Raw genomic sequence first — 26,517 nt, 5'->3', positions numbered from 1 at the left:
CCCGCAAGGGTCCTTTGGGAACACCGAGGTCCTTGAGGGCCGAGGCCAGCAGACAAGGTCACCAGGAGGAATCCCATCCAGGCTTTATGGCTCACGTGAGGGGCAACAGGGGAGGCTCCAGGCTGAGCAGGTGTGTGGAGTGGGGGTTAAGTCAAAGAGGCTCCAGAGGGTCCCCCTCCGACCTAGACCAACAGCTCTGAACTAGAGGTACTGGGACAAGAAGGTGCCTTTGGAAGAGACCAATAGTCTCAGGAAGGGGTTTGGCCCCTCCTAGACCAGCCAGAACAGGGTGGCCAGATGCAGAATCGCAGAATCTTAACTGTCCCCTCATCACTGGAGCAGCTCCGTTCAGGGTCCGTAAGCCACCCCCATCCTCCGAAGTCCACAAGACATTAGGACCAGTGTTGTCTGAAAATGTCATTTTTATTTAAAGCACAAAAATTGAGACATAACATATACATTTATACATGAAGAAAAAACACCAGAAAGTTTACAAAACCTTGGTCACTGCCACTGTCATTCAGTGGCTCTGGGGCTGGTGAGCTGGCGGTCTGCAGGCTGCCTCGGGGTGGGATCCAGGTCCCAGTGGCAGACAATTGGCCAGCTTTTTGAGAGGTCCCCTCAGTCCACACATCCACCCCTACAGCCTTTGGAGGACAGGGTACAGGTTTTACCTGGGGACTCCCAGGTGCCCATCACACTGACACACCTGAGGAATCCCCAGGAACAGTGAAAGGTGACCTGGGTTCTACTCAGGGTATGGAGCCTGGAACCCTCAGAAAAAATGGCTCATCAGTCCAGCATGAAGGGGTGCAGTTCTGGACTGATTCTTCCTACCCTCCCTAAGAGTCATACAGACGACTTATTGCTGATAGTGGAAGGCAGAGTGGGGTAGAATCTGAGGCCACGGTAAAGGGCTGCTATCCCTCAGGAGGAGAGGAAATCAAACAGGGCCAAACCACACCAGGACAACCAGACTCCACCCTCCTAGAAAACCGCCAAAGGCTGGGCAAGACATCTTGGGGTCAATGTCTTTTATCCCTCCCCACCCCACTCCCAAATCCCAACAATCCCATTGCACATTCAGTAAGTCTAAAAAGGGAAGAGCTCAGAGAGGGCCCCAGAGGGCACAGGCGCTGCCCATACCAGGAAGGTGCAGGGGGCACTAAAGGTCTATGAATCTGTGAGAAACGTTAAGGCAGGGAAGAGCCTGGGGCGACCACGCCAGAGGCTCTGGAAGCTCAGAGACCACCCCAGAGTGCTCTGGGGAACAGAGCCTGCCATCCACCTGGACTGCAGTTCACCTAAAGGGCAGCCCTTGGGAGACTACCCCAGCCTGGGAGGGAAGGAAAGGGAGGACTGTGGAAGCCACAGGCTTTGTGTGTGGAGCCATATTTGGGCCAGGCCTACTAGCGGAGAAGTGAAGTCCCAGGACCCTGGAGAAGTAAGACTCCACCTGGGATGGGCCCAGGTCAGCTGCTGATCCCAAGTACGTACGTGTATGTGCATGTGTACGTGGGTACAGGGAAGTGAACTTCAGTCCCACAGCTTCGAATCCTACCAAACCACCACCAGAGAAGGAAAGACTGTTTTGGTTTTTTGTTTTTGTTTTTTTTCCTGTTGTGTAAAAAATAAGTCCCTGTCCCTCCCTCCCCTTCTCGGGCAGAACGGATTGCTGGTTGCTGAGGAAGGAGGAAGAACTCCGGCAAGACCCTCCCCCGGTCTGTGCTGGGCATAACCACTGTTTAAGGCACCCATGGAAAGTGCAGCTAGAAGGCAGGCAAGAGAAAAGGCTGGGGCAGAGGAAGGACAGTCAGGGGGACTAGTTCCCCTGGAAGGCTCCTCGGGCAGCATTTGAGGCAGCGCTGCGGAAGGTCCTGTTGCTGAAGATGCCCTGGGAAAACTCCTCCTGGGCCTGCTGGAAGCTGGCCCCCGTCCGGCGGTATAGGGAGTGCACCTGGGAAAAGAGGCTGGGGTGAGAAGGCCGCCCTGGGGTCCCACCTGACCTCCCATCCAGAGCCTTGGTGACAGCCGCTGGACCTCTGGGACTCGGGAAGCCCAAATGTTCTAGTGATGGGCTCGAGGCAAAGGCAGGAGAGAGGTGCCGGCTTCCTTGGGCTGCTGTTGGGCCAGCACCCAGCACTCACCCGCTTCAGAAGGAAGAGTGAGAGCACGGCACATAGGGTGAAGAAGCCAGCCACCACCATCATGATGATTGACACAGCCAAGTGGTCTTTCTTCAGTGTAGACAGGGCTGCGATCCAACCACTGCAAAGGGAGGAGGCAGCCAGAAGGGACACAGTGGGAATGGGCCCCAGAGGTCCCTGTGAGGTGTTCTTCTCTAGGTGGCCGCTGTATGCTGACCAGCCACCACCCAGGCACCTCCCTCCAGCACAGAGCCCAGGGGGCCACGAGCCCTTGGCCTGGGAGAGGCCAGGCCTCTGTGAAGGCTGAAGGGAAGGGCATCACACGGCCCTCACAGTCAGGAGTAGCATGGGGGAGGGCCTTTTCCTGCTCTTCTAGGGGACATGGAAAGCCTGGCTGCTTGCTTCCAAGGACCCCCCTCTGGGAAGGAGGACCACTGGCCAAGCCATCGCATCCATCCTGTCACCTCAGCTCCTCCTGCTGGGGCCCAGGGCAGCCCCTCTGCCTCCAGCATCACCTTCCTGGCCCCAGTGTCCTTATCTATAAAAGAGGATATCCTCACACTGCCTGAATTAAATAAGAACTTACCACAAAGCCACAGTTCTCAAAATAGTGCAGTACTGGTATAAGGACAGACATACAGATCAATGGAATAGAACTGAGAGTCCAGAAACAAACCGATACTTCTATCATCAACTGATTTTTGACAGGGATGCCAAGACCAGTAAATGGGGAAAGAATCCACATGGAAAACAATGAAGCTGGTCCTTCCCTTCAACCATACACAAAAATTAACTCCAGATGGATCAGAGACCTGGGGCGCCTGGGTGGCTCAGTCGGTTAAGCGGCTGATTCTTGGTCTTGACTCAGGTCACGATCTCATGATTCAGGAGTTTGAGCCCTGCGTTGGGCTCTGTGTTGGCGGTGCAGAACCTGCTTGAGATTCTCTCTCTCCCTCTCTCTGCCCCTTTCCGGCTCCCTCTCTCTCTCAAAATAAATAAACTTTAAAAAACAAACAAAAGGGGCGCCTGGGCGGCTCAGTGCGTTGAGTGTCCGACTTCGGCTCAGGTCATGACCTCACGGTGAGTTCCAGCCCTGCGTCAGGCTCTGTGCTGACAGTTCAGAGCCTGGAGCCTGTTTCAGATTCTGTGTCTCCCTCTCTCTCTGCCCTCCCCGCTCATGCTCTCTCTCTGTCTCTCAAAAATAAATAAATGTAAAAAAAAAAATTTTTTTTTTAAAAACAAAATACTTTGTGCGTCAAAGGACACTATCACAAGAATGAGAAAAATAATACACAGGGGGGAGAAAATGTGTTCACTACATATCTGATAGGGAGCTGGTATCCAGAATATATAAAGAACTCAACAACAAAAAGACAACCCAATTACTAGAGAAAGACTTGAATAGACATTTCTCCAAAGATACACAAATGGCCAACATCATTAGTCATTCAGGAAATGTCAATCAAAAAACAGGGAGGGGGGTGCCTGGGTGGCTCAGTCGGTTAAGCGTCTGACTTCAGCCCAGGTCATGATCTCGCAGTTTGAGGGTTTGAGCCCTGTGTTGGGCTCCGTGCTGACAGCTCAGAGCCTGGAGCCTGCTTCGAATTCCATGTCTCCCTCTCTCTGCCCCTCCCCCACCCGTGCTGTCTCTCTCAAAAATAAATGTTAAAGTTTAAAAACAAAAACAAAAACAAAACAAAACAAAACAAAGAACAGTGAGGTATCTTACCTCTAGGCTGGGAAAAAAAACAAACCAAACCAGAGTTGGTGAGAATGTGGAAAAACCAGAGCCCTCACACACCGCCAATGGAATGGTACAGACTTCCATCTGACCCCGCAATTCCACTCCTACGTACATACCCAAAAGAACTGAAAATAGGTGTTCAACAGCTCGTACAAAAACGTTCATAGCAGCAGTATTCACAACAGCAAAAAGGTGGAAAAAACCCCAGGGTCTATCAATTGATGAGTGGATAAGCAGATGGATGGGATATGATTCAGCCATAAAAAGGGATGAAATACTAATCCATGTTACAACATGAGCCTTAAAAACATTATGCTGAGGGGCGCCTGGGTGGCTCAGTTGGTTAAGCGTCCGACTTCGGCTCAGGTCACGATCTCGCGGTCCGTGGGTTCGAGCCCAGCATCGGGCTCTGTGCTGACCGCTCGGAGCCTAGAGCCTGTTTCAGATTCTGTGTCTCCCTCTCTCTCTGCCCCTCCCCCGTTCATGCTCTGTCTCTCTCTGTCTCAAAAATAAATAAACGTTAAAAAAAAAATATGCTGAGAGAAGCCAGACACAAAAAGCCACCTACTGTATGGTTCCATTTATATGAAATGTCCAGAATAGGCTGAACCAGAGACAGACAGCAGCTTAACAGCTGCCAGGGGCTCGGGGAGGGAGGGATTAAGTATAGCGTTTCCTTTGGGGTGATAACAAACGTCCTGGAACTAGACAGTAGTGAGGGCTGCACAACACTGTGGATCTACTACACACCACTGAATGTTCTGCTTTAAGACGGTTTAAGTAGTAAATAAAACAAATGTTATGGGTATTTCACAATCAGTAACAAGAAAGGAGGATTACATCTACCCAGCTGTGGGAGGCCGGAGGTGAGGTGAGGAAGGCACTGGGAAACTGGGGGCTGCAGGGCTCGAGAGGGAAGCCCAGGCAGGTCATGGGGGCAGGGGGGCGGCGGAGGGGAGTCAGGACCAGAACTCAAGCCTTCTGACTCCGAGTCCAGAAGCAAACAGCAGTTAGGCCACAGCCTGTCTTCCAGGATCTCACTAAGAGTAGTGAGTAATGAAACCGGGTCACCAATCAAAGAGAAAGGGGCCAGATTAGAAACAGCAAGGTGAGGGGCGCCCGGGTGGGTCAGTTAAGCATCCAACTTCAGCTCAGGTCATGATCTCACCATTACTGAATTCGAGCCCCAGGTCGGACTCTGTGCTGGCAGCTCAGAGCCTGGAGCCTCCTTTGGACTCTGTGACTCCCTCTCTCTCTGTCCCTCCCCTGCTCACGCTCTCTTTCTGTCTCTTAAAAAATAAATAAACGTTAAAAAAAAATTTTTTTTTTTTTAAAAAGAAACAGCAAGGTGAGAGGGAAGAGGGGTGGTGGGAGGGCAGCGGGGACGTGCTCGGAGTGCAAGGTGAGTCAGCCCCTCCCTCCTCTCTGGATCAGCTGCACTGGAGGGAGGGGACCAAAATAGTGCAGCCCTTCCAGGCCCAGGCTTTCAGCCAAGCGTCAGCCTGACCATTCTGTGATGTTCCCTGTGCACTGGGGCGGAAAGGAAAACATCAGCCATCAGGTTTTCTTTCTACGGCTAATTCTGAACTGAGGACTACAGCGCCCAGGAAACTCAAGCTAGTTATATGCTCAAAGCAAGAAGGAGGCAATCCAGGAGAGAGGCTAGGGCTCCATCTCCTGACATTACAGGGCCTCTGGGAAAAGTCACAGCACAGAGTCTGCAAAAGCCAGGGCATCTGTCAGCAGCTGCCCAAATCCAAGAGCTTGTCTGGGGCCTGGAGAAGTAGCCCTAGCCTCTGGGAGGGCGTGGCCGGAGAAAAGGAATAAATGCAGTCCTCCATAGGACTTAGGCCAGGTAGCCTAAGGATTCAGGGCAAGTCCACTTACAACGCCCCGGAAAGTGGTGGATGAGGCAAGGCAGTGAGTTGGTGAGCGGTGAAGAACTGGGGGCGGTGCACGGAGGCAGATGCAAGTCCACCCAACCCCTCTCCCGGCTAGGGTAGAAGACGGGTCATCTGCGAGGGCCCTCTGGGAATGAGGATAGCAGAGCCAGAGAGGCCAAGCCACCTCTAAAATGTAATTCCATCGTGCTGCCCCAGGTCTCACCTGTCCCCCAGGCCAGGGATGCCAACCAGTTGGATGATGTAGATCCCTATTTGACAAAAAAATACGAAGAAGAATACAAAGAAGCTGAAAGAGTTGTCAGACCTGTGGAGAGAGGGGGAAATCCGAAGTCACAAGAGGGCTTGGGGCTCATTCCTCAGGTTCCTCACTTGGCATGGCATCGGTCCTCATTAGGAGCCAGGAGGCAGGATGGGAGCACAGACAGCTTCAGGGGACCAGCCACATTGTCCATAAGGACACAGACACCCACAACCATAATCAAAACAGGCTTACCCCTCCTTGCCTTCCAGTTTAAGGGGTCAATGCTTGACCCCTTACTCAAAGAGCTAATAAAGTTGCTCACTCAAAAAAACAATATAAAGAGCCTAACAGTCCATTTCCTGGTGTATGTGTTTGCATTTCATAGAAGGCAAGGAAATCTAAGCCAAAGGTATAAATATCTAATAATAAAACTGTAGGCCTGGGTGGAAGAAAAGGTATTTGGGGAGCACAGAACCCTAGACCAGACCTCCAGCTCCATGTCCTTGAGGGCTAGAATAGATTGAGGCCGCAGGTCTCCTCTGCAGAGTACATGGGAGGGTTCAGCCATTGCCCCCCAACTTCCCGGGGCCTGCTAGGCTCCCAGGCCTGAAAACATCAACTCCGAGGCACAACTGCACAAGCCCTAGGGGTCTGTGAGGTAGCTCCACTCAGGTCCACAGTATTTATTCTAGGTCAACTGCTTTGGCACTCAGCAGGCTCAAGAGAGCTTGGAGTGATAAGCCATGGAGAGCTTATCAAAGTCAGACTTTCTGAGAGTAGCTAATGCTTCAGAAGGGGGTTGAGCAGCCCCTCCCTCTACCCAGCATCTGAAATCCTAATGCACCAGACAGAATGGGAGCAGTGAGAACACAGGGAAGAGCTGCAGACCCCTCCCTAGATCTCCCATGCCTAACCCAAGGACAGTGCCCAGAGCAGACCCCAGGCACAACAACTTAGGAAAATGGCTCCTGATCCGTGTCTTCTCTCACTGTGGGTGGGAATGGGAAAGTGGATTTCCCACCAACCTATTCTGCTCTAAGACTAGGATGGGGCCCCTGGGCTTAAGGCCCTTGGCCTGCTACCTGGGATGCCAGTCATACACTGACCCCTTGTCCAAGTCCCACTCACCTGAAGGCTTTATAGATGGGTCGGTACCAACACAGGAAGGCACAGGGGGTGAAGATGATAAACCACAGGATCGAAAGGCCAAAGTTCACTCCGTTGGTGCTGTCAACTAAGAACCAGGCCAGGCAGGCAAGCAGGTTCAGAAACAGAGTCACCGAGTGCACTGGGGAGGGGGAGGAGAGAGAGATACGGGCTCGTGCCAAGGTGACTGAAGGATTCCCAGGCATGGTGAACCACCCCCTGGGAGGACGTGAGGTCTATACAGTGAGGGGAGCTGCAGAAATACTACAGGACCTTCGTCTGCACCTGGGTGCAGTGAGCTCCCAGATCCTGATTTTCTGGGGCAGCAAAACCAGAGACCAAACCACGTTCCTAAGAGGTGAAGGGACGGCCCAGATATATGATGGGGGTGGGGAGTGGCAGTGAAGGGAAGGTGCAGACTCAAGGGCTCCTTGAGGGAAAGAAGCCCTTGGAGACTCCTGTCCCTGTCCCTAGATGGCCCACACTGGAGCTACAGGGAGTAGCTGGGCTACTTGTGTAGAGGGAGGCCTTCACCTAAGGGTGGCCTTTCAATGCAACGAGCCCCACAGGAACTCTGAAGCCTCCCATTAGTCTCACTCTATGTGATCCATGGTGTGAACTGGCCCTTCTGGGGAGGTTCCCAGCACAGGGAGTAGACTGTGGAGGGCCAATTAGGGGGGCAGAAGGTACCTTCTATCCCGGCCCAGTGCTGAGGAAGGCTGGAGTCTGTGGGAGGAGCAGTCAGAGCACAGAAAGGGCCCTGGAGTCACACCCCATTTCACCCGTAAGCTCAAGAGGGCCGGGGCGGGACTCACACATCCAGAGATAGTAGAGCATCTTGCATATCCGCTGGTAGTCAGCAGGGATTTCTACCGAGAAATCCTGATAGAAGCAGGGCTTGACAGGGCACCAGAAGGGCAGGGGCGGCCAGTTGTTCTCTCTCACTGTGTAGAAAGACGCGACGAGGTGAGGCCCAGCCTCCACAGCAGCATGGCAGGGTGCACGCTCCAGCGGTTTACGGGCCAAGCCAGGGCTCCAGAAGGGCACCGGCAAGTGGGGCTCAGGGTCTCCATGGGTAGGGAGTGGGATGGGAAAAGGGTGATGGGACACGAACACACACAAGCCTGCTCCAAGGTTAACAGATCCCAAATGCACTGACAAACAGAGCAAAATGGCCTATGTGATTATTTTTATGAACAACCAACCCATAAGCACAAGGGGTCATCTTCGTGAAGATAAAGGGGAATCGCAGGACCAGTGTCCCTACTTCAGCAAAAATTTCAGGGCTGGGAAGGAGTGCAGAAATAACCCACACCCGCTAGGTCCACACTGCAGGTCTCCTGGCCTCCATCTCCCTGCCCTGCCTGGCACTAGCACCAGGGCTGCTCTAAGATGATCAAAAGCCCGACAGGGGTCCAGGGCTGCCCCAGGACAAGCAGGCTCAGGAAGACCTCCCGTGCCAGGCCTGGCAGCCCAGGGCCCGGCAGCCTCCCTTACCATGTAAGTTGGCCACAGTGTTCTGTAGCTCCCGCTCCTTGCGCTCCAGCTCGGCTGCTTTCCTGTCCAGTTCTTCCTGCTGCCGGAGCAGGCTCGCCTGGGCCGCGGAGGCCACAGCCTGGGGGGCACGGAAGTGGAGCAGCCGGACACAGGAGACAGAGGGGCAATGTCAGTCGTCAGTGTGAGCAGAAAGTCAGAAGGGCCTTGCCCCATGCAGGGAGAGACAGTCCCAGCTCCATGCTGTCTTGGGTACCAGAGACCACCACAGACAGGCCAAGGTGACCTGTCTCCTACTGCCTCGACACCACCTCTGTCCCCTTAGCTGTTAACCAGCCTTAATCTGGGATCAGGGATGAAGGGGAGACCCCTGAGCTGGAGACGAGAGAACATTCCCCCATTCTGGAATGCAGGCAAAGTTCAGTTACACTGACCTCTGGGGTAACAGCGAAGGGAAAACGGCATCACAAGAGACTAAGCTGTAGCCAGAAACCCAGAGAGCTGCACCTCATCTGAAGAGCCTGGAGGGTGCGTGTGCGCAGGGGAAACAGTGCAACCTGCTAGCAGTGAGTGCGGAGGGGACACGTGAGGACAGATCACGTGCACCTGGAGCCTCATGGATCCATATTTAAGTACCACCCCACCCCACCCCCTGGGGTGACCGGCTACACCCCAGCGCAGCCCCCTAGGCTTGGCCCTGCTCTGCCCGGCTTTGATGATATGTGGAGTCTAAGCTTCATCCCCTGTCCAGAAAGAGCCTCTGAGTGAGGCACCTAGGGAACGTGAGGCCGAGCAGAGCTGGCCCTGGCGTTTCAGCCCAGGGCCCCACGCCTTCCAGGGGCTACAGCTGTTGGGGCCTGGTTATTCCCAAAGTCTACAGTCGTTTTAGGAAACAGGTATCAGACCAGTCACCTCGCAGAACGGTAAGCCAGACATATGTGTATATATGTGTGCGCGCGTGCACGTGCACACACGCACCGTCGCGCTCTCACTCTCTCCAAAAGGCGTTCTCCAAAGAGCCAAGGCTGACTTTAGCAGGTCAATTTCAGGCACTGGGGGCCAAGGCAGGACCAGAATGGACCATCCTGGACCATGCTGAACATCTCAGCCTTCCCTCCCAAGTCTGGTCAGAAGGCGAGAGCCTCTTGGGGCCCACGAGAGCCCAAAGCCCGGCTTGGGCCTTGCCCTCCCTCATGCTCATCTACACTTCGCCTACCTTCGGAAGCTTTTGCATGTAGCTGTCTCTGAGAATACTATCTCCTCCTAGTAGCATCTGCCTCTCTGAGAGCTCGCTCACTGCCAGGAATCTGGTAGGCAGGAACCTGCTGGCCTGTCTACGCAGGAGCTGCAACATACAACTCCACTGTGGGTCACGCTCACTGGGGTGGTGAGGCGCACGGGGCAGGACGGCGAGGTGATGGGGAGTCGAGTGTCAGACACAAAGCAGACAAGATTCACGGTATTTGGTGAAGGGACAAAGGAAAATAGGAAGGAAGGCAGAAATAAAAGAGGCTAAAAAAAGAAAAGAGAGACAGAGAGACAGAGGGAGGAAGGCCAGGAGAATGGATGAATGGATGGATAGATCGATTGATTCGGGGCCCTGAGTAAGAGAGGACAAACCAAAGGCCCCACGAGGATCTGGAATGGCACAACAGAGGCAAATGCTCTCTCTGAAGGCACCAACGACCCTAGCCTGGTTATTGTTTGGTGGTGGTAATGGGGTGGGGGTGAGGATATAGGCTGGCTGAGCAGACCCTCCATGTGCAAGTGACCAGCTCCAAAGAGATTATCAAAAGGGCCCTTAAAGGGCAGCCAGGAATTAAGGCCCTCTGTCCACCTCCTCCCCCAATCTCAGGGCTCAGCTACTGGTGCTACCCTCTCAGGAAAGAAGAGGCAAAGGGATTTTTGTCAACAGTACCTGGGGGGTTGGCTGGGTTGGTTCCACTGAGGGCTGGAGAACCGCCGGCTGCGAGGGCCCAGGGAGCTGTGTGACAGGAACTGTTGTCGCTGCATTTGTCTGTGTGGGACACACCAAAGGAGGCAGATGAGTAGGGCTCCACTAGTTGGCCACACGGGGGCAGACCCACAGCGGGGTGAGTGCTGTGCCCCTGCCTGTGAGGGACATTCCCTCTGGGGCAGGCCTCAGCCCGGCTCTGCAGATTCTTAGCCTTTGAGCCTCAGGCTCTGGGCAATGTGATGCTTTACCTGGCCTCCCTGGCCTTGCTGGAGCCACAGCTCCCCAGCACTGTCCTGTCCTCTTCAGGGAGGGGCCCAGATGACAAATCCCAAGGGGAGAACTGCTGACTTCTTCATCCTTATCCCCACCCCAAGTTCACATTAGGACTGCGGTTTCTCAGAGCTGTCTCTGCCTCTGCCAAGGCTCCTTGCCTCAGAAACCTGGCACCACCCAGGGGACCCAGGGACTCAGAAAGAGGGCATGCTCACCAACCTCGGAGAAGGGGTTGAATTCAGCCAGGCCACTTTGCGGGGCATTGGTCAGCTGGGTCACAGAGGGATCCTGCAAAGGCAAAAAGCAAAACAAACAAAAACAGCCATGAGCCGCTGGGGAGAAGAAAGAACCATCTCTTGGCCCCTCCCAGGCCAGCAGGCCCCAGGGATACGGGGCTGAGGTGAGGCCCTTCCTGGTGGCCTGAAAAGCCTCTCCAGAAAGGCTCCTCTGCCCAGCCCCTGCCACACCAGAGCTGCAACCTCTTCTCCCTTTCTGGGAAAGGAGTTCAGCCCCAATGACTTCCCAGAAGAGACCCAGAGCAAGCTTTACATTCTGAGACCTCAAAACAGACACTACCATGTCCTTGTTAGTGCCCTTTACAGATTCAAAAGAATTTACAGTATTTACCTCCAGGGGGGAGGGAGTGCGTGGTAGGAATACTCACTTTTTTAATTTATAACCTTGCTGTACTGTTTTATTATTTTACAGAAAGCATTTATTCCTATTTATTTTAAAAAGTTTATAGGGGCGCCTGGGTGGCGCAGTCGGTTAAGCGTCTGACTTCAGCCAGGTCACGATCTCGCGGTCCGGGAGTTCGAGCCCCGCGTCAGGCTCTGGGCTGATGGCTCAGAGCCTGGAGCCTGCTTCCGATTCTGTGTCTCCCTCTCTCTCTGTCCCTCCCCCGTTCATGCTCTCTCTCTCTCTGTCCCAAAAATAAATAAAAAGTTGAAAAAAAAAATTAAAAAAAAAAAAAAGTTTATTTATTTATTTTGAGAGAGAGGGACAGCACACAAGTGGGGAAGGAGCAGAGAGAGAGAGGGAGAGAGAAAATCCCAAGCAAGCTCCGCACCAGCAATGCAGAGCCCGATGAGGGGCTCGAACTTGCATACTACAATATCATGACCTGAGCCAAAGTTGGACACTTAACTGACTGAGCCACTCAGGTGCCCCTTATTATTTTTTTTTTAAGCTCGTTTATTTATTTTAAGAGGGGGAGACAGAGAGAGTGGGCTTGGGCCCACATACACAGGGAGAGGCAGAAAGAGAGAGAGAATCCCAAGCAGGCTCTGCACTGTTAGTGCGGAACCTGACATGGGGCTCAAACTCACAAACCATGAGATCATGAACTAAACCGAAATCAAGAGTCAGACGCTTAACCGACTGAGCCACTCAGGCACCCTCTCCTCTTATTTTTTAAAGGACGGTTTAAGGTTCTGGAACAAAAACACACTGCGGGCTGCCAGTACTTATTTTGTGAAATCAGGCACACTTGCTAAGAACAGAGGCATGAAGGGCTCAGATGAAAAGCGGAGAGAATGTTTTTGGATTCATTTTTTTTTTCCCCTCAAGAAAATGCAAAAATGTCCTTCAGAACGCAGTCTTTCCCTGAGTTTTCAATCTTCCCTTCTCCATCTGACCTCTTCCAAGGCCAGCTCTCCCGCCTAGGGCCTGCACAGCACTTCCTGTCATCTCCTCCACCGAGCAATCTCCCTAATGGCCTGGGGCCACTTGGCCTCATCTCACCACCTCCCAGCACTCCATCATCCTTTCCCCTTCCCCGTACGTACGTAATAAGTATGGGGCTCAAGTCCAGCTCCACAGCGATGCCTGGGCTCTGGGAGGAGCAGCTGTGAAGGCTGGGCACACCACGGCTGGACTCTGCCAAGGCCCAGGTTACAAGGCCTCCCCTAGGCCCCGCTCTGTGTACCTAACCCCCATCCCTCACTTCTGGACCTGGCCTCACCTCCACCAAGAATCCACAGACTGGATTCTCAAACACAATATTGACATTAGACAGACCCTCAGGGAACAACCCCCTCAATTCTTTAGATGTGGAAACAGATCCTACTGTGGTGCCGTACTTGTCCTAGGTCTCAAGATGGCTGGCTCCTTCTTCTGTACATTCACAGAATGTCAGCAGTGAGCGTGTTCTCTGATGTTTTTCACACATACTAACTCTCATCTTCCCACCTGGGTCTCCAGTTCCTGAAGAGTGAGACTGTGGCTGTCTGGCCCCTGGGCCCAGAGCCCCAACTCACTTCTCTCTAGACGTACCTCATCTCTGGACCCCCATCCAATTTCCTCTGCAAGGAGGCAATGTGGCTATGTCCATTCTGCTGGACAGCATTCCTGCCCGGTGGCCCCTGAAACTTGGATAAAGGGACAAGGTGAGGTTCAGAAGGCCACCTGAGATGGAGGAACTGGCCTTGAGGTTATTTATTGGCTGAATGATTTCTCCCAGAATTACTGGGCTGACTTTCTGCAAGGAAGATCTGGAGCTCAGGTTCCATTCCCCTTTCTGACTCAGCAAACACCAAGCCACAGCACAGTGAGTGAGCTGAAGTCACTGAAATCAGATCCACCATGCAAGGAACTGGTTACCTGAGTGTGTGTCACAGGACAGAAGACAGAGGGGTGGCTCTGGTAGCTGTTTCGGTCGCTGACCCATATGTCTGGCTGAGGTGCGTGCGTTTAACAGGCAACCTTCAGACCCATGCAGAGATGTCATTTTCTTTACCAAGGTCAGCCAGAAGAGGATTCTGGGGGTGGGCAAGCTGACTACTCTGTCCATAGTGATCTCTCCTTTTTCTAAAGTCTTAAAGCTGGGTCCTTTACCCCTCACCAGACTTGCCATAAACAAATACTGTCTCTACCAGCATGCTGTAACCTCCACAGCCAGATGCTTCTCTCTCAAGTTCATACTTCTGGCTCGTAGTGCTTGGGGAAGGGCCGATGCAGAGCAGAAGGTCAAACAGTATTTGACAGTAGGTGCCACATGCTCTCCTCTACTTTCTCTGGGTGGTACTTCCCCAAAGCTGGAGGGTACCTGCATCACTGTGGTAGCCCCAGGGCCCACAAGCACCCTGCCTCGGAAGACGGTCCTGGAACATTCTGGGAGACCTGGGTGTTTTCTGAAAGATGAGAAGCTCAGGCCTGGTGAAAGAGGAAGGGAGCTGACATTTACTGAGTGTCCTTACACAATGATGTGATTTTGAAGTTCTAGTCACCCCAGAACCGGCCACTGTGTCGAGTTGTCAGAAAAGAAGGTTCTACCAGCTTTCCTCAACCTGGTTCTTCAAAAGAATTAAGGCCCAGTGCCCTAAGGCATCCACTGTCTGAAATGACTTGACTTCTCTCCTGTGCATCTAGAATAATCCTGGTTCTATTCCATCCTTGAAAGAACAGAGATAAATCGTCACTTCAACCAGCTTCTGAACCCTGTGGCTCAGCTGAGGTGTCCCCTCATTCAACCTCATGACCAGCCCATGAGGGATGTCTTTTTAGTTTGCAGCTGGAGAAAGCCCTGCCTCAGAGAGGGTAAGTGGCTCGTCCAAGATCCCAGGGGTGGTGGCTGAGCCAGATTCTGAATTCAAGTTGTCTGTATCCAGGGACACGAGTGGTAAACCCGAGAGGGCAAGGTGAGGGTCTACCTTGTTCAGCAGCGTACCCCCAAAGCCTGGGGCACTTGACAAACGGAAGGTGCTCAATGTGTGGTTGAATGAACGAAGCCCCCTCCTGAGGAACACTGACGGGACACCATGAGTGACCAAGACAACTACTTCTGCTCAGTTTTTTATTCCTGGACTTCAGGGAAGTCCTTGGGGGAACACCTGTGTTAGGAGACATGCAGCGAGTCTTGCACTAAGGACCACACTGACTGGTCTGAGTGAAGACCCTCAGCTTCTACTCTGAGTCACAAGTAACGAGTCAACAGCAGCAAGCTTCTTTCCCACTAAGCACCAGCTGGCTCGGAAGTGGGTCAAGTAGTCATTTCAAAGGATGGCGAGAGCTAAGTTTCACCTACAGAGAGGTAACCCAAAACCCCCCTGGTACACAAAGGACTGAGCCTGGCTAATGCCCTTTACTGAATATATAACAAAGAAAATGCTCCTGCACTCGGTTCTTTTCATTCTGCGAAGAGTCACAAACAGTGTGAGTGACAAACCGAGATCAACAGGATGCAGCTCTTGACCTTCTGGAGCGGATGACTGTTGCAGAGACACGTGCACATAGTACAAGAGCCCAGGGCAGAGTGAAAAAGAGGGGAAGGGAGGCCGGGGAGCGGAGGAGAGGCTCACCACCGCTGGGGCAGGGGAACCCTTCGTGTGGCTGGGGTGTGAGGACCCAGAGGAAAAGAGGCAGGCGCTGGAGCTCTGCCGGGAAGGGCCTTGAAAAACACATTCGTTTCCAGTTTGGCAATCACTTTCCATGTCACAGGTGTCGGCTGTGCTTGAGCTGTGACTCTTTCTTGCTTTCGCCTCCTACACTCCACCCAAGCTCCCAGTGTGGGGTTTATTTCAGGCTCCAAATAAACACATTAAATAAATACCTCATGAGCTAAAAAAATTCGGCCATTCTCTCTGGGAGGCAGAGTTACCAATACTTTGGAACTCTTGGGAAGTCCTATTTGCTTTGGAGACAAGGCTGTGTGTCATAGGACAAAAAAGGGCAATCATCCCCCAACCAAGTGGCTGGGTCCCAAGTAAAAAGAGCCACAGATAACCTCAGTACTCTCTTACCTGAAAATCCATCCTAAGGAAATATGACACAAATATGTAAAAATCTGTACCTGCAAAGAGATTTATTGCACCAGTGCTTACAGTAGGAGGAAAAAAAATCAGGAAATGACTTAACTGTCCCACGACAGTGAGCACAAGAATGTTTTGGTACACATCCCCTCAATGGCCTGAACAGCCATTAAAAATCACAGCTATGGGGCACCTGCGTGGCTCAGTTGGTTAGGCGTCCAACTCTCAGTTTTGGCTAAAGTCATAATCTCTCAGTTTGTGAGTTCAAGCCCCACATCGGGCTCTGTGCTGACAGAATGGGCTTGCTTGGGATTCTCTCTCTGCCCCTACCACCCCTCTCCAAATAAATAAATAAACTTTATTTTTAAAATAAATAAATAATCACAGCTATAAACATAGAGCAGCAATATGGAAAAGACTTTGTTATATGAATACCACATAACAATTTTGTCAAAAGCATTCGTGTGAAAAGAGACTGGCAGGAAAACACATCAGAACAACAATGGTTGCAAAAGACTGGCAGAAATACAAATGATCTATTTTGTCTTCTGAATTTTCCACAATGTGATGTTATTTTTACCTTAAAAGCACACATACCCACACATTTTTAAAAAGAGCCTGAGGACCCATCAAATGAGCAACGTGCACCCAGGCCTCTCTCCTTGCCACAGCAGTGATGGACACAGTGGCCCAGAAAAGTGAGGCTGACCCACCTGGCCTGGCGCCTGAGGCCCTCCCGGACCTGGTGCCAGCACCCCTGGCGGCAGCCTGTCCTTGGTCAAACTGAGACACTTGTCATCTCCTTCCACCTTCGTTTACTCCCTAGGCTAACCGTCCCACGCCAAGTGCGGGGCTAGGACCCTGACCAAAAAGCCTTGGTTCCTGCCCTCAAGAAGTGGACAGTACAGAGAACAAGAAGCCAGGGCAGGAAGTGACAGCACGTGACTAGTGCAGGGCCAGGGCCGATGGGAGGGCTTCACAGAGGAGGGAGGGACTAAGCTGTCTGGGAGTCAGGGTAGGCTTCACGGAGATGGCACCTGAGTTGGATCTTGAGACAGGACAAAAGTTTAGCAAGAACTAAGGAGGGAGGCAAGAGCAGCACTGCAGGGCGCCTGGGTGCCTCAGTCAGTTAAGCACCCGGCTCAGGTCATGATCTTACAGTTTGTGGGTTCAAGCCCCACACTGGGCTCTGCACTGATGACACAGAACCTGCATGAGATTCTGGCTCTCCTCTCTGCCCCTCACCTGCTTGTGCTTTCTCTCAAAATAAATGAATAAACATTTAAAAAAAAAAAAAAGCAACATGTGCAAAGGCAAACACACCTCTATGTGTTCAGGGCACAGGATGTGGGGCGACTCAATAGGGTGGAGGCCGGAATTCACCCAAGAGAGGAGGACAAAGGACACAGAAGTTTATTGAAAACACTGCAAGGGAGCAGTGGGCAGGACAGCAAAGGAGAGACTGTCAAGAGGCAGTGCTGGGGGGCTGGAGTTATGGGGGGGAGGTGAAGAGGTATGGGAATGCACAAAATTTTCCTTTTTGGTACCTGTAGCCAATTGTCAGTAGTCCATTGGTCAGCCAGGACTAATGGCTATTTTGAGGTGGGTTGCCTAATGAGCCTGTTTGCATACAGCCCAGTGGTCACTCAGGCCCTTTTACCTTACTCAGATTTCCACCACTGAGGTCTGTTGCTGAAAAGTGGCCTCTATACAGAAGGTTCTGGGGGCTGTGCAGTGAAGTGAAGAGAGACAGAAGCCAGGAGTGCCAAGGAACTGAACAAAGGGTTGAGCCAGACAGCAGGAGTTTGGACTCCACCCATGAGCGGTGGAGGACAACTAGAGACTGTCATCTCTGCCACGGTGAGGAGAGCACAGTGAGAGGGGAGGGAGGACTGGCCGGGACCACAGTCCACAGGGGTGATGGTGAGGACTGAACTAAAAGCATGATAACTGGGGGTGGAGAAGAGGCGACAGACTCCAGAGGCCCTGCTCAGGTAGATGCCACGGGCTCAGCCACTCTCTAGGGCAAGAAAGGGGGAGGGGAAGGGAAGTTGAGGAACTCAGTGGCTAACTTGGGTGACCGGGGAACAGTGCCACCCCTGAGCAAGATTAGTGATCACGGGAGAGGAACAGGCTTTTCAGGAGCGGGTGTGTGAAAGCAGGCGCCCCATGTTTATTTTTTTAAAGTAGGCTCCATGCCCAAAGTGGGACTTCAATTCATGACCCTGAGAGCAAGAGTTTCAAGGCACCCGTGTGGCTTAGTTGGTTAAGCATCTAACTCTCGATTTCAGCTCAGGTCATGATCTCATGGTTTCTGAGATCAAGCCCCAAGTCAGGCCCTGCACTGACAGTGAGGTGCCTGCTTGGGATTCTCTCTCTCTCTCTCTCTCTCTCTCTCTGCCCCGCCCCTGCTCATGCTTGCTTGCTCATGTGTGTGCTGTCTCTCCCTCTCTCAAAATAAATAAACTTAAAAAAAAAAAAAAAAGAATTGCATGTTCTTAAAAAAAAAAAGAAAAGGGTTGCATGCCCTACTAACGGAGCCAGCCAGGAGCCCCTAGAGCAGCTCTAGATCTGGGATCGCTGGGATGTGGATGCTATTCTGAAGCCGCAGTGAAAGACTTCAGTCGCCTCCATTGTGACCTCACGCTTTCTAGTTGGGTTCTTCTTTCTAGTTGGTCTCTGGGCTCAGGCTGAAGACCCTAAGGGCAGAGCGTCCCCTGATGAGAACAGGGAACTGAAATTACCCCCTCAAGCAACAAGAACTGCCCTGAGCCAGCAAGGCCCCACACCTGACTGACTCCAAGACTACCCTCGACTTGACCTTCACTGCCCACCTACATGTACACACCCACCACTGTCCCACATTTTCCTTATATAAACCTGAAGTATTTTCGGCACTTTGGAGACAGTCTGAGCCACCAGTCCGCCGTCTTCCTGGTGTTGGCCTCGCTGAAATAAACTCCTTTCTTGTTCCACCACTGCTTGTCTCTCTGCCTCTGGATTCTGTCAGCGGCCAGTGGCCGAACCTGGTCTGTATGGGACCCCTGTGCGCCTTGGCTATAGTGTAAATGGAAGACCTTACTCAGAGAGGTATAGAGTGAGAACAAAGTCAAAGGACAGAACTGCAGCCTTCACAGCCTCAAAACGGGTGGAAGGAGGTGAGCGTCCCAGCGTTAAAGAGGCTGAGGGCAGAGAGAAGTACAGGAGAGACTGCCAGGCGAGCGAGTGTGCCACAGCAGCAGACGTGTCCCAGGCCAGTGGCCAGAGAGGTGGCAGGCTCTAAGAGGGAGGAGGCGCCTGGGGCTGCGGGGCCACAGTATGCACAAGTGCCTTTCGCTTCTTGGTGCTCTGTCACCTGAAATATGAAATACCCTCTCTTCCCATCCGCTCTCTGCCTGAGCCTTTCTACCAAAGGACTCTGCTCTTCCTCCTCAGATCCCTCATAGTTCCTTCTGCCAAGTTTCGACTGCCTTCATCAGACCCACGGTGTGTTATCATTGAACAGCTAGCATTTCTTGGCTCTCCTGCCAGATCAGAAGCCCTGGCAGGCCGTGCGCTCATTTACCTCAATCTCCTGCACGGGCCCTTGGAACAGCAGGAGCTCAGCGATGTGCATAAATGTGTAGGCACCTCAAAGGAGCACTGCTGGGCGGGTCACACCTTGGTAATGTGCACTAGCACTCTTCTCTGAAAGAGTGGCAAGGACCCCTTGTTTATCCTGGTTAAATATTACCATTTCTCTGAACACAGGATTATCCTACTCCAAGTAGCTCCAAAGAAAACTTAACAGAATTGTAGGGTTAAAGTCCAGCTGTGTCTCTGGCCAAGTGCTTTTGAATCACCCAGCCTGGCTCCAGGTGCCAGCCATAAAGGCAGGGAGATAACTCCCATCCCCTTTACCCTCACCCCCACCCCCCGGATCTGGCAGCTGTCTGGACTCAAACTATATGAACTTCACCATTTTCAAATGTCTTGAGACAATGCTCCTGTTCCACAGGAAAGTTCTAACAGGCCCATCTGGTGGTTGTAAGAATTCCCAAAGCTACAGTCAAGCTGGAGCCCACCCTCTCTGGGAAGTGTCTGTGCAGGGAACTTTGTTCACACCCAAATCACGTTTCTGCCACCACTTTCTCCTCCCACAGGAGAGAAAAGTTTTAAATCCTCGGGAAGCAGCCACACCACCGAGATTATCTTTTAACTGCAAGGAGGCAACGTGTGAAAGTGATATTCTGCGATCTGGCAACTCATGGCACTGAAAGGTCTTCTCTGTTCAGCACCACCAGCTAGTTCACACCGCCCCCCACCCCCCGCCTTGAAGAAATGCCCAGTAGGAAAGCAGGCCCAGCACTGGCCTGGGTGACCTGCTTGTTAGCTAAGCACTGAAAACTCAAATGGGCACGATGCCCACCTTTAGCCCTCTACCTCTTCACCACCTGACAAGACTGCCTGAGAAATTTCTGGGATCAGACATGCTGGAATCGGTCCATAGTAGGACCCGAAGATCCAGAGAGTACAAAGCAGATGCACCATAATAAGCACAGGAATTAGGGAGTGCCAGGGGGAGGTTGTGAAATCGGCAACACTTGGCTTGCAGTTTCCTGCTTCCGCCTGGAAGTTTGGTAAAACCTCTGCTGCACTCTTGTGACAACTTTGCATTCACAGCTCTTGCTTTGCAGGAAGTTTGCTAAGAATCTCAAGTATAACTCCACGCAGAGAAGAGGTCATATAAGCCCACACCCACATTGCAGGTGGGGGAGGTGGGTGGAAGTAGGAGGTGGATAAAAAACAAGGGTAAAGGAGTCAATTTAAAGGCACGCCAGAAGTTGCAGGGCAGATCACAAGAGTTAGCAGAAAAAGGATTCCATGGTTGGATAACTGAGAAATTCTGGGTCAGATCAAGTTGAGCTAGGGGTGCCTGGGTGGCTCAGTCGGTTGGGCATCCGACTTCGGCTCAGGTCATGATCTCACAGTTTGTGGGTTCGAGCCCCACGTCGGGCTCTGTGCTGACAGCTCAGAGCCTGGAGCCTGCTTTGGATTCTGTCTTCTTCTCTCTCTGCCCCTCCCCACTTGGGCTCTCTCTGTCTCTCAAAAATAAATAAATGAAACAAAAAAATTTTTTTAATTAAAAAAAAGTTGAGCAAATGTCTTTATTGCAGGATTGCTCAGAGCCTTTAACAAACAAGTCTTGCCAATCTTTAAGAAAAAAATAGTGATTCCCAAAATTATTTGACCACATAACCCTGAGCACCTTTCAGGACTGGTTATTACTCAGAACATAACTGCTATAAAGTACTATCCTGGGGCGCCTGGGTGGCTCAGTCGATTAGGCGTCCAACTCTTGGTTTCAGTTCAGGTCATGATCTCATGGTTCGTGGGACTGAGACTCGCTTGGGATTCTCTCTCTCCCTCTCTCTCTGCCCCTCCCCTGCTTGCACGCACAAGCATGAGCTCTCTCTCTCTCTCTCGAACTTGTAAAAAATAAATAAAGTACTATCTTAAAAAGCACAGTATAATCTGTATTATCCCAGCCCCACACACTGGGGGAAAAAACTTGCATAGCTAATACTAATTAGCAAATGGTAAAACTCACTTGGCTAGTACTAATCATCCCTACCAGTACTCTCATTTCAAGAATGGGGACAGTGATGACGAAGCTGGCCTAAATAACCCCAACGCAGTTTAAGACCAATACCTGAACTCCAAAAACCTTTAGAACAGCAAGGTCCTGAGAATGAGACCCAGATCTAGGCCCCTTCCCACTGCAAATTAGCTGGTGACTCTGGCAGGTACCATCCTCACTGGGTTCCTGGTTTCCTCCTCTCTAAACCAAGAGGTTAGAATAGATTCCTGAGGATGTTCCCAGCTCGAGTACTCCACCATGGACTCTGAACACTACACTTTCATGAACCACCACAGAGTGATGGAAAGCATGACTCTGCTCTGAAAGCTGGCTAGGTGTGACAGTTTCTGAGTCTGCTGCCTCTCCCCCTTGTTTTCTCCTGAGCTCTGTGCTAACACCCTGGGTAAATGAAGCTGGGCTCACACCCAGTCACCCAAGGGCTGCACCCTTCCCATGTCCCAACCCTGGCAGTCAGGAAAGCAGACACCAGCATCACAAAAAGGGAGGGCAGCTCTCCAGGCGAAAGAGCTTGGGGGGGCATCACGTCCAAAGTTCCTTCTCCCCGAAGAACTGTGCACCAAGAGGAAAAACATGGCCCAGGGTAAGGAGGAGCAGAGTCCCAGCCAGCCAGCTCTTGTCTTCCCACACAGGATTCCCCCACCAGATGTTGTTCTTTACAGGCCCACAGCTGCTTCCTGTCCTGCCATATCCTGGGGCTGCCTGATGGACAGACTGTCTCGGTGAATGCAGAAGTTACTTCTACCACAGTTTGCACAATCATTCCTGGGGCTGGAGATGTGGTTTAAGACTAAGACTTTCAAGCTGCTATTAATCTTGGGCAGCACTCGGGCCAACTATCTCGCCCACTGCTAGCACTGGAGACAAGCTCTCCGCATCTCTGGATGGCTGACTGCCTCTGGCAGACAGACAGAAGCAGACATTTTATTTCCAATTCTGACAGGGGAGGGGGAAAAAAAAGCAAATCATTACACAGAACACACTCCAAAAGACTACTAGATCCCACTCTCTCTGCTCCTCCCCTGCTCATGCTGTGTCTCTCTCAAAAATAAAGATTAAAAAAAAATTTTTTTTTTAAATGGGGTGCCTGGGTGGCTCAGTCGGTTAAGCGTCCCACTTCGGCTCAGGTCATGATCTCGCAGTTCGTGGGTTCGAGCCCCGCGTCGGGCTCTGTGCTGACAGGTCAAAGCCTGGAGCCTGCTTCGGATTCTGTGTTTCCTTCTCTCTCTGTTCCTCCCCTGCTCACCCTCTGTCTCTCTCTCAAAAATAAATAAAGATTAAAAAAAAATTTTAAGACTACTAGATCCCAGCGTCATACAGCAGTTCTGTAATTAAACCAAACTGTTACCAGATGACACTGGCAGGGGAAAAAAAAATGCAAATGCTTTTTTCTTTACTTAACTAATAGAGATGACTGAATTACATAAGAGACAAGGTCCTTGCAAAGGTCTGTCAAGAAGCATTAAGTTGTAAGAGGAATGTTCAGGATGTTACAAAGACCAAGCTACCAAAATTTGCTTTGAGGGCTCCCTTTGACTAAGTACCTTGAGACCAAGAAAGAAACATAAAACGTTCACTCCCCTGAGAGTGTACAATTATTCCCTTCTAGTCTCCTTTGTCTTTGCACCGACCTTGAAGGAATTCAAGGGGAGAAACCTCATGCTGTGAGTCGCAGGAAAGATCCCTCAAAAGTACTTTCCCCACACCTGCAGGAAACTCTGCAGCTGCCAATGACCAGATAAAGCACAAGCAAGATGAGTTAATGTGCCTAGTAACATACTGACAGAGCAGAAACCTCAGAGCTCATAAATCACCAGTCAGCACAATTAAGCTTCTCTAGAACCGGTTTTGAGCAGACATGAAAAGGAGGCACAGGAGATTTGGAGTTAACAGGAGCCCCAGCCTGTCACTGTGCAAAATATTACCCCTGGATTACCCCTGTATCCTAGCTCAGAGGCAGAAAGGTTTCCGCTTTAAGTAGGAAGACTTCTTCAGCTATCCTTTGTTCAAAAGGTCAAGCCAGCTCAAAGGTCAGCACATCTCAACTCTCTAGCCAACACACGCGTCCATCAGACCAACATTCCTTGTGTTTCAAGACCCTCAGAGCCCCCTCACTTTTCCTCCCTCCCTAACCTGGGCTCTCTCTCCTGTCTAGCCAAATCCCAGTCCAAAATAGACCCATGGCCAAAGTGTGGAATTCTTTTCAAGTCCGTATTTCAGCGTGCGTCGGTTATCTCCACACCCTCTTCCAACCTTCCTTTCCTAGGAAATCTCGGTGGGTCTCCTATACCTTGTAGGCTAGTTTGCCTGTTCCGAGGGGGGGGGGGGAGTGGAACGTGGCATGTTCCCACATTTCTCTGTCCCACTAGAGGCTTCTACCTCATTATGTTGTTGTCACCCCTCTCCTAACGTGACTCAAAGCAGGTGTCTCCCCAAGACTGCGGGATGTAGTAGCCACACTTCCCACACAGGTGAAGTCGCTTCTCTCCCCGACCGTATGCTTCCCCAGCAATGTCCGGCCAAAGGGGCTAGCTACATCCGGGGAGCTAGAGGGTCCTACCACTTCTTCCCAGGCTACAGCGTCCCGCCCCTCCGCAGTTCCACCTGCTGCTAGTCCCGCCCCCCAGACACTACGAAAGGCCAGCCCTCAGAGCCCATTCTCCCATTGGGCAGACAGGCCGTCTCCTACGCCACGTCTCTCTGCTCCAGCGAGGGGCCTGGGCGGTGGCCTTTGGCACCGGGGATAAGTGAGCTGGGGGCTCTACCTGGAAGGGGTTTACGTCCACTGGGTCTGCGAAGGGATTGGTATCGAAGGACGACATGGCGGTCGGGGACTGACCGGCGAGCTCCGCGAGTGCTTCGGCCTCCGGGCACCCAGACCCAGCGGCGCTCTCCGTGCCAACCCACCACTTCCGGGAGCGAAGCAGTTGTCCTGGCGCAGGCGCAGCACCCTCCCAGAGGGGCGTGGTCCTGACGTCACAGAGGTCCGGCCCGCCCTCCTGTCGAGCCCACTACAGAGCGGCGGGTGGGCATTCCGTTTCCAGGCGTTCCTTTCGTATACCTGTGCCTCAAGGGTCTGGGTGGCTCAGAGGCACGAGAGAGCAGAAGGCGGGGCTGGAACCCTTCCCAGCAGCCTGTTCTCAGCAGCCTCTCGGTCTGATTGCTTCCAAATTTGTCTTGGAAAATTCCCAAGTAAACTCTGTTAAGTGGAGCCGGAAACTTAACCCCTTCATTTCCCTGGAGGGCAAGTTTGGGAAGTCCAACTGGTCCAGACCGGAGAACGAGCCTATTTTGGCCGGAGTGGGGAACGGAATTTCTGACCCGAGAGGACTTAGTCGAGCTAGGAGAGGACTTGGGGTAGGACCCAGCAGGGCAGAGGGGATTTTTTTCGGAAGAACCAACCATGCAGCTATCCCACATGATGGGGTTTTGGGGTGAGGGGGGGGTTCAGAGCTGACGGCCAAGAAAGAATTTGGTGCACAAGGTGATTTTATTAAAGCACCAGACAAGGCCCGCGGGCAGAAAGAGCTGCACTGTGGTTGTGATGGGTAACTGATTATATACCCTCAGGTTCGGAGGGGGTTAGGGATAAAGTCTCTAAGGTATTTTGGAAGCAAGTCTTCTATGATCTTGAGGCCTAGCTGCTGTTAGGAAAACGCCATTTATTACTGTTTAGTAAACCTCAGTCATGAGACCCTTCAGATGTGTATCACGGGGCCATAAACTTGGAATATGGTTGCCAGCATATATCTTGGGGGAGTTGAGAAAGGAAGTTTCCAAAGGAATTTTTAGCAGTAGACTTACAGGATCAGGGAGGGGGGTGGGGGTGGTGAGGATAATGTTAAGCCAAGATTCCCTTTTGCCCCTAGCAAAGTGTCATCATCAAGGCAGCTGAGTTCCTAGAGGGAGGTCACTCTGCTGGTTTCAAGGACTTGTCAATGGGCTGTATACAGGGAATTTAATCTTTCATTTGCCTTAGTTTCCTACATCACCATGGCAAGTACTTAAACCCCTTTCCTTTATTCTTGGATAGCCAAGAGTGTCCAAGGAATAGCACACATATTCCACCTGGGGATGGGGGCTGCTATTAGCCTGTACTTTGCTCTCAGCTTGCCTTAATCTCTCTCATCACCACACACATGCTGAGTCCTGACTCTTTTTAGGTCTTGCCCCCTGCTGTCAAGTTTTATGGTTTTAGGGATGAGGATCCCTGAGCCCAGAGACAGGTTTAGGACCTGCTCTGGGATTTGACTCAGGACATCAAGCATGTGTTAGTGAATGAGGAATTTCAGCAATAGAGCCATCAGCCATGGGGGAGACGGCCGATTCACATCTCACTACCCTTATTTCTTCACACTTTCTGCTTTGTTCATCTTTGCTGCCACCAAATCCAGCCACTGTCATTCCTTCCCCTGGACTGGTACAGGGCTGCTAATTGGTCTACTGTTGTTCACGTTGTTACCCGAGATCTCTTTAAAGGGGACAAAATAGGGGCGCCTGGGTGGCTCCGTCAGTTAAGTGTTGGACTTCAGCTCAGGTCATGATCTTGAAGTTCGTGAGTTCGAGCCCTGCATCAGGGTCTGCTGACAGCACAGAGCCTGGAAACTGCTTTGAATTCTGTGTCTTCCTCTTTCTCTGCTCCTCCCCCTACTCATGCTCTGTCTCTTTATTATAAATAAATAAATAAACAAACAAAATATTATACAAATATTCCTCTAAAACAATATCATATTATTATAAACGTTTCTGCTTAAAGTCATTCACTTATTTGCCATAAAGGCCCAAGTTCTTGGTGTGGCCTCTAGGTCCTATAGGATCTGCCCGCAACTATCTATTTTTCCCACTCCTTCCTGTGCCCACCCTCATGCATTCGGGCCTTCCTAGTGGCTTTTCAGTTTCTCAAACATTCCTTGTTTCCTCCTGCCTGCGGGCCTTTGCCCATGATGTTCCCTCTTCCTGGTATGCTCTTTAGTCCATGCCTTCATCATCGTTGGCTAGTTAACCCCAATTTATCCTTTTACCCAAGCTCAGAAGCCTCTTCTTCAGGAGTTGCCTCTCTACTCAATAGGTTAGATCAGCTCCTTCCCCCACAACAAATGCTTATATTACCCTATAGTTTTGTTTCACAATACGTATTGCAAATTATAAGTATACACTTGTATAGGTGGTTATTTGTTTATTTCTCTCCCTCCCACTAGATTGTAAGCTCCAGAAGGGCAGGAGTA

At 51.6% G+C, this 26,517-nt stretch overlaps 1 protein-coding gene across 2 annotated transcripts; it reads right to left on the bottom strand.

The window, feature by feature from the left end:
- Positions 1–404: 404 nt before the first annotated feature.
- On the bottom strand, positions 405–24,235 carry SCAMP2 (secretory carrier membrane protein 2). Of its 2 annotated transcripts, XM_043554999.1 has the most exons (10): positions 24,058–24,229; positions 11,126–11,194; positions 10,595–10,693; positions 9,893–10,021; positions 8,680–8,797; positions 7,998–8,126; positions 7,165–7,324; positions 5,998–6,099; positions 2,148–2,268; positions 405–1,957 (listed from the first exon to the last, which is right to left on the bottom strand). In XM_043554999.1, the coding sequence occupies exons 1-10, from the start codon at positions 24,112–24,114 to the stop codon at positions 1,823–1,825; spliced, it is 1,119 nt and encodes a 372-aa protein (XP_043410934.1). In that variant the 5' UTR covers positions 24,115–24,229; the 3' UTR covers positions 405–1,822. The 2 variants fall into 2 exon arrangements, with proteins under 2 accessions (XP_043410934.1, XP_043410933.1); XM_043554998.1 differs by lacking the exon at positions 9,893–10,021 and having other exon boundaries at positions 24,058–24,235.
- Positions 24,236–26,517: the final 2,282 nt, after the last annotated feature.

The sequence above is a fragment of the Prionailurus bengalensis genome, chromosome B3, assembly GCF_016509475.1.
Source record: "Prionailurus bengalensis isolate Pbe53 chromosome B3, Fcat_Pben_1.1_paternal_pri, whole genome shotgun sequence".
Taxonomy (NCBI): domain Eukaryota; kingdom Metazoa; phylum Chordata; class Mammalia; order Carnivora; family Felidae; genus Prionailurus; species Prionailurus bengalensis.
Note: the sequence above shows the minus strand (reverse complement) of the source record. Positions and strands in the feature narration are given on the sequence as shown.

Bases quoted from the DNA above. Each gene is read 5' to 3' on its own strand.
- SCAMP2 (XM_043554999.1), bottom strand. From the start codon at position 24,114: ATGTCGTCCTTCGATACCAATCCCTTCGCAGACCCAGTGGACGTAAAC. The intron at 11,195-24,057 runs GTAGAGCCCCCA...TTGCCTTTGCAG, and splicing joins TGGACGTAAACCCCTTCCAG to GATCCCTCTGTGACCCAGCT. The intron at 6,100-7,164 runs GTGAGTGGGACT...CTCTCTCCACAG, and splicing joins CCCATCTATAAAGCCTTCAG to GTCTGACAACTCTTTCAGCT.